At 36.9% G+C, this 15,049-nt stretch overlaps 1 protein-coding gene across 1 annotated transcript in view; it reads left to right on the top strand.

The window, feature by feature from the left end:
- Nucleotides 1-15,049, top strand: part of Smurf (SMAD specific E3 ubiquitin protein ligase) — a 264,916-nt gene that overhangs the window by 147,375 nt on the left and 102,492 nt on the right. The window contains exons 8-11 of the mRNA XM_090386893.1: nucleotides 5,052-5,301; nucleotides 5,617-5,654; nucleotides 10,650-10,786; nucleotides 12,690-12,793. Coding sequence (XP_090243019.1) covers nucleotides 5,052-5,301; nucleotides 5,617-5,654; nucleotides 10,650-10,786; nucleotides 12,690-12,793 — 529 coding nt within the window. The remainder of the gene's footprint in view (nucleotides 1-5,051; nucleotides 5,302-5,616; nucleotides 5,655-10,649; nucleotides 10,787-12,689; nucleotides 12,794-15,049) is intronic.

The following is a 15,049-nucleotide window of genomic DNA, read 5'->3' as shown; positions in this document are numbered from 1 at the left end:
TACCTCCCATTGTCGATTCTAGAGAATCTGAGCTGCGAGTAGCTACAAGTAAAAACTATTCACCAACACAAACAGAGAGCACGAGTGAGTTGTACTAAATAAATTTTCATGGAAGATCTGTAGCCAAAAATCCTTTGATAACAAAAATTTAAATGCGGTGCTCAATTCCACTAAATTTCATCCCTTTGGGTTTAATTTTTAGTTTCAGAAACAAAAGGAAATTACTGGGACCGAGGTAACAGAAGTTGGAGGACCAGATAAATGATTTCCGGCCATGTTGTTCTTGGCCGGAAATCATATAATGAGCAGGTACACTGGCACAGTGCAATGACCAATCTCCAGTATGCCATTTTTCTGGATTTGAGCCTGATAACCTCCAATTGCACTGCCTAGTAATATACAGAAATTGTGAATGGTACTCAAAATGAACTTATTCACAGTTGTGCAAAATAACACCGAAGTAAACAAGTTGGATGTGTGTGGGGGAGGTGTCATGCTACTCACAGGGGTATACACTATCAGCAGAACTACATATCTTCTGTATTGCCAAAACAAAGGGAGTCTGGAAAACATTTTGCTAGCCTTATATGCCCATATGGATGTGTGTATAAAAACATTCTTGCAAAAATATTCTGTAAATTAAAATAGTGCATATGATGTACGATGAGAGAGATGGCCTCGAGTCCCTGGCGTCCTTTAACTGGGACAGAAGTGCTAGGAATCCCTGGGTGGCAAAAACTTTCATTAGATAAAATAGGAACATGGAATGTTAGAACCTTATATGAAGCTGGGAAACTGGCAAATGTGGCTAGGGAAATGAAATGTTGTGAAGTAGAAATTCTCAGTTTAATTGAGACCAGATGGACTAACTCAGGAATCAGCCATTCTAATGGTATGGTCTTATACTACTCTGGGACAGGTGACAATACACATAAAAACAGTGTGGGAATTATGATTCACACGATTCACTGAAGAAATCAGTAGCTAATTTTATTCCATACTAGGATCACATCCTTATGTTACAACTGCAAGGTAACCCAGTTAATTTAATGTGATACAAATATATGCACCTACAGCAGATAAGAGTGATGATGTTATTGAAGAATTCTATAGGCAATTGAAAGACATCACAAAATAACACGAAAAAACATGAAGTAAATATCATTGTGGGAGACTTTAATGCTAAAATTGGCAAAGGAAAAGTACTTGACATTGTGGGTGATTTTGGATTGGGTTTACAAAATGAGCGAGGAGATCGGCTCATACAGTTCTGTCAAGAGGATAGCATGATAATAGCAAACTTGTGGTTTAAACTTCCCGACAGACAGCTCTATACTTGAAACTCCCCTCAAGACAAACTAGGGACTGTAGTCAGAAATCAGATTGACGACTTCATTCTGATAAATAAGCATTTTCAGAATAGTCTCAAAGGAGCCAAAACCTACCCTTGTGCAAATGCTGATTCTGATCATAACTTATTAACAGCTACTATCAAAACAAGGTTGAGATCAATTAGGAAAAGAAATAAGACAAGCAGATTAAATTGTGAAAAACTCAAGGTCAACTGTGAAAGAAAAATTGAATAAAGAGCTGAACATAAAATTAAATAACAGAGTAAGAGCTGAAGATGTAAATGACGAATGGAAGGAGTTTGGTAAAATCGTTATCAGTACTGGAAAAGAAATTCTAAGTAATGAAAAACAACCTGCAAAAAAGAAGTGGATCACAGAAGAGATCCTAAACCTAATGGATGAAAGAAGGAAGTTCCAAAATGGTGCTCCAACTACCAGCAAATCAAAAAAATGATAGAGGAAAATTAAGGAAGCAAAAGAAGAGTGGATGCTAGAAAAATCAACAGAGATAGGAATTAGAACGAATGCATGATAATTTCCACTTACATAAGAAGCTAAAAGAATTAACAGGAAATACAAACAGAAGGATACCATATACAATAAAGAATGCCCAGAATCAATTAGTTTTAAGAGGCGATGACAGAAAGAAGATGTGGGAAACTTGCATCAAGATGCTTTTTGATGATGCCAGACAGGATGTAAATGTTGAAATACCTATGGAGGAAGACCTTGAAATATTACAGTCTGAAGTAAAATGTGCTCTGGGAGTGGCAAAGTCTGGCAAGGCAGTTGGCCCAGATGAAATCCCAATTGAAATAGTGAAACTTCTAGATGAAAAAAAAACTGAAAGATCTAACAAAATGTTCAATAAAATATATCTAAATGGAACACTACCCATCGATTAGTTGAGGTAGTTCATCCCTCTTCCAAAGAAGAACTTCACCTCGTGCAACGATTTTTATCTTATTAGTCTGATGAGCCACATGTTGAAGCTGTTGTTACAGATAATCCTAAACAGGATTTACAAAAAATGTGAATCAGTAATCTCTTACACCCAAATTGGATTCCGAAGCAGACTAGGCACAAGTGAAGCTCTCCTAGTTATAAACACATTGTTACAAAAATGTAGAGAACACCAGAAGACAATATTCATCTGCTTCATAGACTTTGAAAAGGCTTTCGATCGGGTACAACATGTAAAGCTTATAGAAGCACTTAAAAAGCTAGATCTTGATGGACGGGACATCAGACTCATCAAAGAAATCTATTGGAATCAAACAGCCACTGTAAGTGTCGAAGAAGGTGAAACTGACGAGATCAATATAAAAAGAGGGGTAAGGCAGGGTTGTATTCTCTTGCCCATGCTATTTAACATCTATTCTGAAGTTATTTTCCAAAATACATTGTGGGAAAGGAAAGAAGGAATTAAAATAAATGGTCAGCTGATAAATAATATACGATACGCTGATGATACTGCTATATTCGCAGAAAATATAATGACCTTCAATTGCTTTTGGACTGTATTAACAACAAATGTAATGATATGGGTTTAAGAATCAACAAGACCAAATACATGACTGTGAGTAAATCTCCAGTAAGCCAAGTCCAGCTATTATTCAATGGAGCTCCAATAGAGAGTGACTCATTTTAAATACCTTGGTAGTTGGCTAAATGCTGATCTAGATCTGGAAGCAGAAATAAAAGCAAGAATAGAGAGAGGTTGCGAGAAATGCCTTTACAAAATACAGAACAGTCCTGTGTCACAAAACTCTAGATCTGTCAATCAGACTGAAATCTTTACATGCTATGTGTGGTCCATACTATTGAGTTGAATATATACAGAGTTGAAACTTGGATGCTGAAAACATCAAGTATGAACAAAATAGAGGCCTTTGAAATGTGGATCTATAGACATGCTAAAAATATCTTGGATAGACAGAATCACCAACATTAAAGAGTTGGAAGAAAACGTGAATTGTTGAGCTTAGTGAAGAGAAGGAAAACTGCCTACCTGGGTCACATCCTTAGAAATGTGAAATATAAATTGCTTCAAGTAATAATAGACGGAAAGAGAGGAGTGGGGAGGAGAAAACTTTCTTGACTGAAAAACATCTGCAACTGGACTGGCAGATCAGCTGAGGATCTTTTTTTTATCTTGCCCAAGACAAAGAGAAGTACAGCATGGTGATCACCAACCTCCAATAGCAAACTGCATCAAAAGAAGAAGTGATGTAATAGTTAGAAAGATGTGCTGCTTTCCACCTATACATAAAAGTATATTTTTCTCACTGAAAGATAATGGACATTAAATTTGACACTGCAGTTCATTATAAATAATATAATTAATTATCCATATTACACATAGCTAGATGTTCCTTAAAACCTTTCTGGTACAATATATCTGAACCATAAATCCTTGAATATATTGAACCAGATACACTGATGAGCCAAAACATTATGACCAGTGAGTTGTCATGCAAATCAAAGCAACTGCAGGTGAACTACATTGTGTGCGTGGGTCGGTACACTGCATAAAAAACACCCAATACTGAGCTCCGTTAATCAGTGTTACTCTTGTTCTTCAGATGGGAAAGGCAGCGGACTAAGCGAGTTTGACAAAGGCCAAATTGTAATGGTCAGACGACTGGGTCAGAGCATATCCAAAACGGCAAGGCTGGTGGGATGCTCACAGTCAGCCATGGTTAGTACCTACCAAAAGTCGCCAGAGGAGGGGAAACACGTGAACCGCCGGCAAGGTATTGGACGACCATGGCTCATCGATGCTCGAGGTAAGCAAAGGCTCTCCCGGATGGTATGTGGCAACAGAAGGGCGACTGTGGCACAATTCACCTGTAATTGGAATGCTGGTGATGGGAGTAATGTGTCACAACACACAGTACATTGAACCCTGCTGAAAATGGGCTGGCTACATAGTGCTTTGAGTGCCCATGCTAACCACGGTTCACCAGCAACAGTGCCTACAAAGGGCACGTGAGCATCAAAACTGGACCTTAAGTGATTGAAAGAAGGTCGTCTGGTCCGATGAATCATGTTTCCTGTTGTAGCATGTGCAGCATGTGTTTCCTGTTGCAGCATGTCTTCAGCAGGATAATGCGCCATGCCACACTGCCCGAATTGTTCAAGACTGGTTCGCAGAATATGCCACCAAATTCCTGAAACATCAATCCCATCGATCATCTGTGGTTTGTATTGAAACAGCAACTCTGATCTGCGGCATCTCAACCACCGACCTTACAGGAGTTAAAGGATCTGCTGGTGGTTACGTGTTGGTACCAGTTACCACAAGACACATTTAGAAATCTTGTAGCATCCATGCTTCACCGGGTACAAGCTGTTTTGGTTGCACATGGAGGACCAACATCATATTAGTTAGGTGGTCATAATGTTTTGGCTCATCAGTGTATTATACTTTTGTACAAGGTGCAACATATGATATATGCTGGTTATGGTTTCCCTGAGAGAGGAAGGATTTATTTTAACTCTGTTCAGTCCACTCATAAAAGAATACTTATGTTTCAGATTGCATCTTAAAATTAGTAATATTAAATTTATCTACATTTACTCATAAATCTTGCTCATATACAGAAGTTGAAATATGTTGCTCTTTTTATATGATTTTATTACAGTTTAAGTTATCACTCAAGTGAAATATTTCTGATGGGTAAGCTTTTCTTTCAGAAATTCGAACCACTCAACAAGGTCAAGTGTACTTCTATCATGTAGCCACAGGGGTAAGCACATGGCATGATCCTCGCGTTCCAAGAGACCTTACTGGTATTAATGTAGATGATTTGGGACCGTTACCAACAGGTTGGGAGATGAGGCACACTGCCAGTGGTAGAGTATATTTTGTGGACCACAATAATCGAACAACGCAGTTTACAGATCCACGTTTGTCCAGCAGTTTAGTTCTCCAAAATTTACTAAAGTAAGTTTGATACATTGCATGTTTATTTATATCCTTATGCTTTTGATATTTGTTATTTCATTTTGTTCAAGTGCAACAGATTGTTTCACCTTTCGGAGAAAATTTTTCTTACTGCTTCAGCACAATTTATTTCTTATTGCTAGATGTAGTGTAATTATGCATCTTGTTAATAAGATTAGCATTAGTTGGGGCATATGGCGCAAGAAAGCGAGCTTATACAGCATCAGCCAAAAAAAAAAAAAAAAAACCTTCCGATTTCACCCATCCAGTCACTCCAAATGTTTGTCTAGTTGTTCAGCCTTAAATTTATTTAAGCTATCAACTTCAAAAACAACTGATGAAAGTCTGTTCCAGCAATCAACTACCTGCTGGCTACAGCTGTCGTTCTTCAATTTGAATCTATGCCCCCTCAGGTTCTTAATCTGAGCAAGCAGAAGTATCCCGTCAGCATTGAGCCTGCTCAAACCATTCAAAAATGCCTTATACCCTCAATCAGGTCACTTCACAGGCACCTAGTCTCCAGATGCTACAACTTGCAGAACTTAAGCCTTTCTTCGTAAATGTGCCCCTTTGTTCGTCTCACCAATCTTGTTGCCCTTCTCTATACTCATTCTAGCAACTCTACATCTTTTCTAAAATGAGGCCTCCAGACCTGTATGCAGTACTCAAGGTATGGCCTGACCATTGCCTTATACAAAAGGATTCATTGTGTCTGCTAGCAAAATTCCTATATATCATTGACGAAAATCCATGACCTGCCCTGGCAGCCTGTCTGTATTGCTCAGAAAACTTCATATCTGACTGCACAATTACTCCCACGTCTTTTTCATTTTCTACCACCCTAAGTGTAGTACCACACAGTTGGTGCATTTCTCTGGGGTTACTTCTACCCATATGCAGTACATTGCATTTGTCAGAAGTGGCAACTGATGGTTAAACTTCAGTTGCCACTTCTCAGCCCAGCTGCCCAAATTTTCTAGATACTGTTGCAGTAGCACACTGCCATTACTGTCATTAACAACCCTGCCAACCTTTGTATCATCTGCGAACTTCAACACTAAGCCTGATATACCTTCATCAATATCATTGATAAATATACAAAACAACAGTGGACCCAACACCGAACCCTGTGGGACTCCACTAATAATATTAGTCCGCGTAGAGCAGTATCCATTTATTACCACTGTCTGCCGTCTCCCACTCAACCATCCCTTTATCCATTGCAGTAACTTGCCCTTAATGCCATACCTCTCCAATTCGTACTGCAGTCCATGTGCAACAGTATCAAAAGCTTTACTGACATCGAAGTAATGATATCAAAATTATTTTTTGCATCCAATTCCTTTGTGACCACATCGTAGTATCGAATAAAATTGGTCAGACACGACTTCCCCTTAACAAACCCATGCTGTCTTAACTACTGCTGTCCTGTCTAGGTGATTCTGTATCACCTCTTTAACCAGTGACTCCATTATTTTCCCTGGAACAGAAGTTAAAATAACAGGTCTATAATTATTTGTGTCACCCTTTTGAACCCCCTTTGTGAATTCGGAATATATTTTTTGCACATCTCGAGTCCATGGTGACCTCCCCTGACTCTAAGAATGCTCCCATAATTATTGCTGAGGGTTTGTTTACTTTCCTTGCTGCCTCCTTCAATATATATAACTGGATAGATTCCATCTGCACAAGGTGCCTGTTTTATGTTCAATTTCCCCACTTTCCTCTCAGTTATTACAAAATCACTTGATAAACTTCTGGCATTCCCCTCCTTGAATAACTCGTGCGAATGTAGATGCAAAATACTCATTCAGTTTATTAGTTACTTGAGCAGGATCATCAATAGTTGAACCAACTATGTTAAATGGATCAATCTGATTCATCCCCTTCCTTCTAGAGTTTACATAAGTAAAGAACTGTTTGCTGTTTTTCTTTGCGTCCTTTGCCAAAGATTTCTTGTAATCTGCCTTTGCCTGCCTAACCTCCTTTGTGATTTGATTACAGACTAGCTTATATCTGTTGTAGGCTTCTGTGTCGCCTGATAATTTATATGCATACCATGCATTTTTCTTGTCTCCTCACGAGCCTCATTATTTCATCCGACGTCCATTTAGGCCTGAACCTTGAACAGTATTTCTTAGGTGGTATGAAAAGCCGCCTGGTAGCCTCCAAGATTAAGTCCCTGAAGAATTGGTTTGTTATGAACTAAGTTTATCAATAAGATGTAGAATTTAAATAATTTTTCTTTAGAAAAATAATGGTTAGGAAAATAATAGTTTCACTTATTATCTTTTACATACCCATATGCAAAGTACTGCACATGGGTAACCCCAGAGGAACATGCCAACTCTGTGGTACTACACCTAAGGTGGTAGAAAATTAAAAAGATCTGGGAGTAATTGTGCAGTTAGATATGAAGTTTTCTGAGCAGTGCAGACAGTCTGCCAGGGCAGGTCATGGGGTTTTGTCAATGATATACAGGAATTTTGCCAGCAGGGAAAAGGTGATTGTCCTTCTGTATAAGGCAATGGTCAGACCATGCCTTGAATACTGCATACAGGTCTGGAGGCTTCATTTTAGGAAGGATGTAGATTTGCTTGAGTATGTACAGAGAAGGACAACAAGAATGGTTGAGGGGAATGAAGGGATCCTCTTACCAAGAGAGCATTAGCATTAGCATTAGTAGAGGCATTTGATGCAAGAAAGCAAGCTTATGCAGCATCAGCCAAAAAAAAAAAAAAAACCCACTTCCACTTCACCCCTCTGTTCGTTCAAAATACCTGTCCAGCTGAGCCTTAAACTTATTTAGGCTATCAACCTCCACCACAAGGGATGGCAGTCTGTTCCACCAACCAACCACCCGCTGGCTAAAGGCAAATTTCCGCACGTCTATTCTACATCTGTCTTTCCTCAATTTGAATTTATGCCCTCTCAGGTGATTTTTCTGAGCTAGAGTGATTTTTGATTTTTTTTTTTTTTTTGATTTGGTAGTTGTTGGCGCATCGGCTTCTGTGGCCATATTGCACCTCCCAAGGTTTTTGCAGTACTTTGATCCAAGCCCGAGGCGGGAATCGAACCCGCGACCTTTGGGTTGCCGGGCAGGTACTTTACCCACTCGGCTAGCCCGGTCGGCTCTGAGCTAGAGGAAGAATCCCATCAGCATTGAGCATGCTTAAACCATTCAAGGCTTTATACACCTCTATCAGATCACCTCGCTGGTGCCTAGTCTCCAGACGCTGTAATTTGCAAAACTTAAGCCTTTCTTCGTAAGAGCACCCCTTTGTTCCATTCACTAATCTTGTTGCCCTTCTCTGTACTCGTTCCAGCAGCTCTACATCCTTCTTGAAATGAGGCCTCCAGACCTGTATACAGTACTCTAGGTGTGGCCTGACCATTGCCTTATACAATGGAATAATCACCTCCTTATCCCTGCTGGAAAAATTCCTGTATATCATTGACAATACTCCATGAGCTACTCTTGCAGCCCGTCTGCACTGCTCAGAGAACTTCATATCTGCCTGCACAATCACCCCCAAGTCCCTTTCATTCTCTACCACTGTCTTAAGTTCTTAAGTTCTTCAAATAGAGAGGCTTAAGTTCTGCAAATTGCAGCGGCTGGAGACTAGGCACCTGCGAGATGATCTGATTGAGGTGTTTGAGGCCTTGAATGGGTTGTGCACACTGAATCTGATGGGATTCTTCCACTTGTTTAGATTACGAACCTAGAGGGCATAAATCATAAATTCAAATTGAGGAAAGACATGTAGAATAGATGTGCGGAAATTTGCCTTTAGCCAGCAGGTGGTTAATTGCTAGAACAAACTTCCATCTGTCATGGAAGTTGATAGGTTAAATAAATTTAAAGAGGAACTGGACAATCATTTAGAGGGAATTGTTGTGTAAATTTTTTTTTTTTTTTTTTTTTTTTTTGGCTGATGCTGCATAAGCTCATACGCTTGCTTTCTTGCATCATATGCCACTATTACTACTACTACATACAGGGTGTTTTAGTTAAAAGGCACCAGGATCTATCTTACTTATTATAAGCTGTTTGTTGTCTAAACCTCTGTTTTTCATATCTGGGCTGAAATGTTTGAATTTGATTTAAAATTGGGCTAACTATTGCTGTTTAGAATTTACGATTTTTAAAATTTAAATTATGCGTAATCAGTTGTTGCATAATCAATTGCATATTTCTCAATGGAAAAATTTTCCCATATCTTTGGTTTAGTTTGAAAATATTTTCCCTGTATTTGAAATGAATGTACAATAATGATTGATTTTATTTGAAATAAAAACAAATACAGTGGTTGTAGTAGATGTGACAACTGCATCATAGTCAGCCATTTGTGGCTAAAATCACATACCAAAGAGCAAACATCACAAGCCGTTGTGCTCCTTTCTTCCATCAAATAAAATTGGTTTGCATTCATTTCAGAAGAATAGATGCATCATTTTTAAACTGAACTGAAAATTTTAATCTTAAAATCTGAACGGTAATACTTAGTCCAATTTTAACATCAAATTCAAAAATTTCATCCCAACTATGACAAAGATCTAGATGAAAAATGGCCTAAACTTGAAAATAAGCAAATTTGTTTCCAGTGTGTTTTATAATTGAAATACCTTATATGTGTTTTGTGTGTATCTATACAGAGAGGTTTTTTGAGGAATGTGCCACTGTTAGCATTTCTGTTCAGTCAGTTCTGGTGATATCACAACTGCAGAAATACAGTATAGTGATGTACTCTATTTCTGCACTTAATGTTGTAACATTAAAGCATCATTAAGTTATTAATGATGCTTAAGCCAGTTTCAGTATCAGTGCATAATGAAATCATTCTAGAAATGTCCATAGAATTTTTCTTTCTGTTTAGTTCCCTAAACCAAAAGTAGATCAAGCAACCTAAGATTACAATGACTATATTTTTTCAAGGTGTCAAAAATTGATATTTAAATATTATAGCTATATATTAATTTGTTACTCTGGCATTACCATTTAATTTCTTTTACCATTAAGTATCTTTTTTTTTTTTCTGTTTTTTTTGCAAGAAATGTTCCTTTCTGCCACTAAGGCAAATTATTCTTTCAGTTTCTTACTTATTAGATAAAATTATCTTTGATTGATTTATTGATTAGTCCGTTTTTTCTGTTACCTGCGGTAGTTAGTACTAACTAATATTTTGTTTCTGGTGTATGCAGTTCTCGACGATGCAATGGATCCGAAGATAATGGTGGACAAAACAGCAACCTTCCAGCAGGACAAGTGAATTCTTATATGAGTGCCATTAGTTCCTCAAATAATTCAGTTTCTTTAGGATTGCATTCATTAAATGGTACAATTACAGAAAATACTGACTCTCCATTTAATAAACAAAGAAGAGATTTAGTGCAAAAGCTCGCAGCCCTTAGACAAGAAATCCATACTCTGCAGCCCCAGTCTGGTCATTGTCGTTTAGAAGTATCTCGTGAAGATATATTTGAGGTATTGCGTTTTTGAAATTAGAAGAGCAGTTACGGATATTAGGGTACAAAATGAGGAACTTGCTATAGTTGTTTTATGAATGAACTTTGAATTTTTTTTTTTTTTTTTTTTTGTTGGGAATATATAACTTGAATTACTGCTATTACTTTTTTTTTTTTACATCATTAAACTCTTTACTCCTAAAGATAAGTCAGCACATTTTTTATTTTATTTTATGCTAATAATAAGCAATTTTTTTCTTCAAAAGTTTTAAAGAAAGTGTTTAATATATTGAAGTTGTTCAGTCACCATACTTTAACCATCCAATTGCTTTAGAATATAAAGTTACAAAATTATTTATTTGAAAAAACTTATTTTTTTAACCCAAAATGTATAGAGTCTGATTCTGATTACACAAAGTTAATGATGGTGACCCAAGATTTTATCTCATACAATCTAATTGTGTATGTCTTCTTGCAAGGACGACTTGCAGGATAATCCTGCAAGCTCTCTTCATGTTGGACACATTTTTCTTATATCATGGCCGCAGCTGCCAATGCACCATTAAACAACAAATCAATCAATCAGTCAATCAATCCTATATCACAGTGTCCACACTGTGGCCTCCTGAGATGATTTTTTTTTTTTTTTTTTTTTTTTTTTTTAATGTCAAAATCTTAAAAACTGCTATTTCTTTCCACTACAACTTTTTACACATACTCAAATGAGTTTGATAGGATTTGTAGTGCAGTGGCATGTAGTTTTTACAGTTTAGTTTGGGACTTGCACATCTTCATCAGCTTTGTAATTTGGAAAATTGCAAATATATACTGCCAAGCTATTCTTTTGATGCATTTTACTTTGAGATATAAATTCGCCACTTCCAGTTGCACTGATCAGTGATCCACCTTCTCCAATAGTACTCTGCACTGTTCTAAGTCCAACACCATATCTGTTCCTCACAATTGGCAACATCAAGAAGTGGGCCACCATTGTCTGCTCAATGCATTCATACACTTTAAAAACTGGCTCTAGCTTCTTTATGTAAAATCTGGTGCTTTTGCCAGTGACACCACACTGGGTGGAGGAAGACATGGCTTCTTACAACATGAAGGAAATTCACTACTTTAACCTTCACCAGCTTAACGGTGCTATATGTAAAGCACTAAGAATGTAGGAGAGAAACGTTGAGGAAGTATGTGGTAATTGAGGTGAGCCATGGCACAAAGGTTAATAGAGTCTTTCTGTCTGTTAACTGAGAGAGAGAGAGCCAGTCATCTTGGATTACTGCATAATAAAGAGGGTTGCTTTTGGACAACTCATTGTCCAGAGGCAAGGTTTATTGCTGTGAGCATTAAATCATTGCATTATCTAAGCAGCTTAAATCCACTGATCACAAACACATGAAAGGGCAAGATAATCCTATAAGCTCTTTATAATTTCTCTGAGGCCAAATAGTATTAGCTATGTTATGACTTTGAAGACCAGACTTCATACAACATCACACATCAGAGAACTTGCAACTTTTTTGTCGAAGTATTGTCACTAGAGACCATGTGGTATCTGATGAGGAATCAGTTTTTCCTGAAAGAGTATCATAGAAGTGTCATTTTTCAAAGAAATGGCCAATTTTCCTTTTGGCAAGGTAGAAAGTAATTTCATATTGGGGCAACCCCTTGCAGATGAAAGATTTGTTCTGTGTGCATTAAGAAACCATTGCATTATCTAAGCAGTATAAATCCTGCTGGCCACAGGGACTACTTGGAAAGGATAAGGTAGTCCTGTAAATAAACTTCTGATAATTTCTCTGAGACTTTGAAGTGTAAAGTTGTTTATGTTAATTTTGAGGGTCCAAGAATTATTAGAATAAAAATAATTTTTATTTAAAAATGCATTTAAAGTGCTATTTTTTCCTTTATTTAAGGAATCATATAGGCTAATTATGAAAATGCGACCAAAGGATCTGAGGAAAAGGCTGATGGTCAAATTCAGGGGGGAAGAGGGTCTGGATTATGGAGGAGTAGCACGGTAAGTTGTTATTGTATGCCATAGTAATGTATTTTCTTTAGTGCCTATTTGGTTGTGACTTATCTTATTCAAATACAAATTGAAGTATTCACTTCAGTCTAAGGCTAAATAAAAATTCTAAAATAATACTATTATAGGGGTTTTTATATATAAATGTGTAGTTTGTAACATAAATATAGAGTCTGATAAGATGGAAAAGAGAAGTGCACAGAATGCCTGAACTAAAAGAGGTTTAAAGGAAAGTAGAAAAGGGAAGGAGAGTAGTAGTGCAAAAGTGAAAGAATTTTAAAAACCTAGTGCAATAATGAAATGGGACTATGGAAGAAAACAATATATGAAAAATTACAATTACCAAGTAAATAATAAAGAGATATCACTGTATTCAGATATGGGAGGGCAATTTTTGGAAAGAAGGTTGAATATAGGGATGGCAAATATGCAGAATCTGAGTACAGTAAAAGAAAAAATTATACATGGCCAGACATTTCATCAGGGGACTACTCCTGACCATGTATCAGGCACTGCGTTTCCAAACTTGTCTATAGTACAAGAAAAGGGAAAGCAAATATGCGGCCCCTATCTTAACACCCTTTTTTAATCAAATTACTGTTTTTTTTCTCCATACTGCTGCATGGTACACACCTTTGTATATTTGTATTATATTTAACTTTATTTACTTAATTTTTTTACGCTGCGTATCACTGCATGGTACACAGCTTTGTATATTTGTATTATTTTACTCTATTTACTTTATTAGTTACACTGTATAGGGACTGTCTTGTCTGATAGTATTAAGATAGGGGCCGCATATTTGCTTTTTCCATTTTCTTGTACTATAGACAAGTTTGGAAATGCAGTGCCTGATACATGGTCAGGAGTAGTCCCCTGATGAAATGCCTGGCCATGTATAATTTTTTCTTTTACTGTACTCAGATTCTGCATATTTGCCATCCCTATATTCGACCTTTCCAAAAATTGCCCTCCTATATCTGAATACAGTAATATCTTTATTATTTATTTGGTTATTTGTAATTTTTCGTATATTGTTTTCTTTCATAGTCCCATTTCATTATTGCACTAGATTTTTAAAATTCTTTCACTTTTTCACTACTACTTTACTTCTTTTTTCTACTTTCCTTTAAACCTCTTTTAGTTCAGGCACTCTGTGTACTTCTCTTTTCCATCTTTTCAGACTCTATACTTATATTACAAACTACACATTTTTATATACTTTTGCTTCCTTTACTGCTGCCCTGCATGTTTTAGAGCATTTGACATATGATCCCTTTCATAAAATTTCCCTGTTTTTCTCTCAACTGCTTAGTTTGCTTCTTGACAATATAATATTACTATGTGTGTGTGTGTGTGTGTGTGTGTGCGTGTGTGTGTTTACACATTTTTGTATTTAGTGAATTTTTTTGCTTTCCCCTTGGTCATTACATTGAAAGTAGTTTTTGTATAACAAAGAAAATTTCCATAAAACAAACTGATTTCGAGAGATCTGGGTATGCATTGTTTGCACCTCTGGTCTTTAGGCAATAAAGCTGATGCTGTAGAAAGCATGAATTAAGATCTAAAAGGATTAAGAACTTAGTCTTAAGCTTTTAAGAGTTAAAGGATTAATTTTTAAGAGCACAAATTAGGAGCTAAAACATTTCACAATTTAGTGGTGCCTGTAAAACCTATACAATAGTCTCTACTGCACCAAGAAGTCACCTGGTCAACTGCTGTGTCCACAGCCATTGACAAAGATTAATGCTATAGTCAACCTGTTTTCTACTGTAAGCACCCTATTAGAGAATTAAGAGTGAGAAATTTTCCTTTATCCTAAAAATTCATCTGTTTACCAGAAATGAGGCATCCACACTTTCACTAAATTTCACCTGTCTCTTTTACATTGTAGGTACAAGTGGTCCCTAAATCAGTTTTGTTTTAGCTGCTTTGCAAGTAACCTTACAAATCAAAGAAGAAATCGTTTGAGTGTAGTGGAAAAAGTGGAAGTGCTTAATAGTGTAGATTGGGGCATAAAAGAAAAAAGAAATCATTTTAAAATTTGATATCCCTGCCACAGTATATATGTGAACCATTATGAAAAACTGGGACCCAGTCAGAAGCATGTGAAATTATGCCTGTATGAAGTTGTAGATGAAGCCATTTTTTTTTTAAGTGGGCAAAGTTGATTTGAGACCAAAACACACCGATATCAGGACCATTAATAAAAGAGAAGACTATGGAGTGCACATCTTTTCTGGGGCA

The sequence above is a fragment of the Mastigoproctus giganteus genome, chromosome 12, assembly GCF_048544385.1.
Source record: "Mastigoproctus giganteus isolate SK-2022 chromosome 12, ASM4854438v1, whole genome shotgun sequence".
Classification (NCBI taxonomy): Eukaryota; Metazoa; Arthropoda; class Arachnida; order Uropygi; family Thelyphonidae; genus Mastigoproctus; species Mastigoproctus giganteus.
The sequence above is the reverse complement of the archived record's forward strand: the minus strand, read 5'-3'. Positions and strand labels throughout refer to the sequence as shown.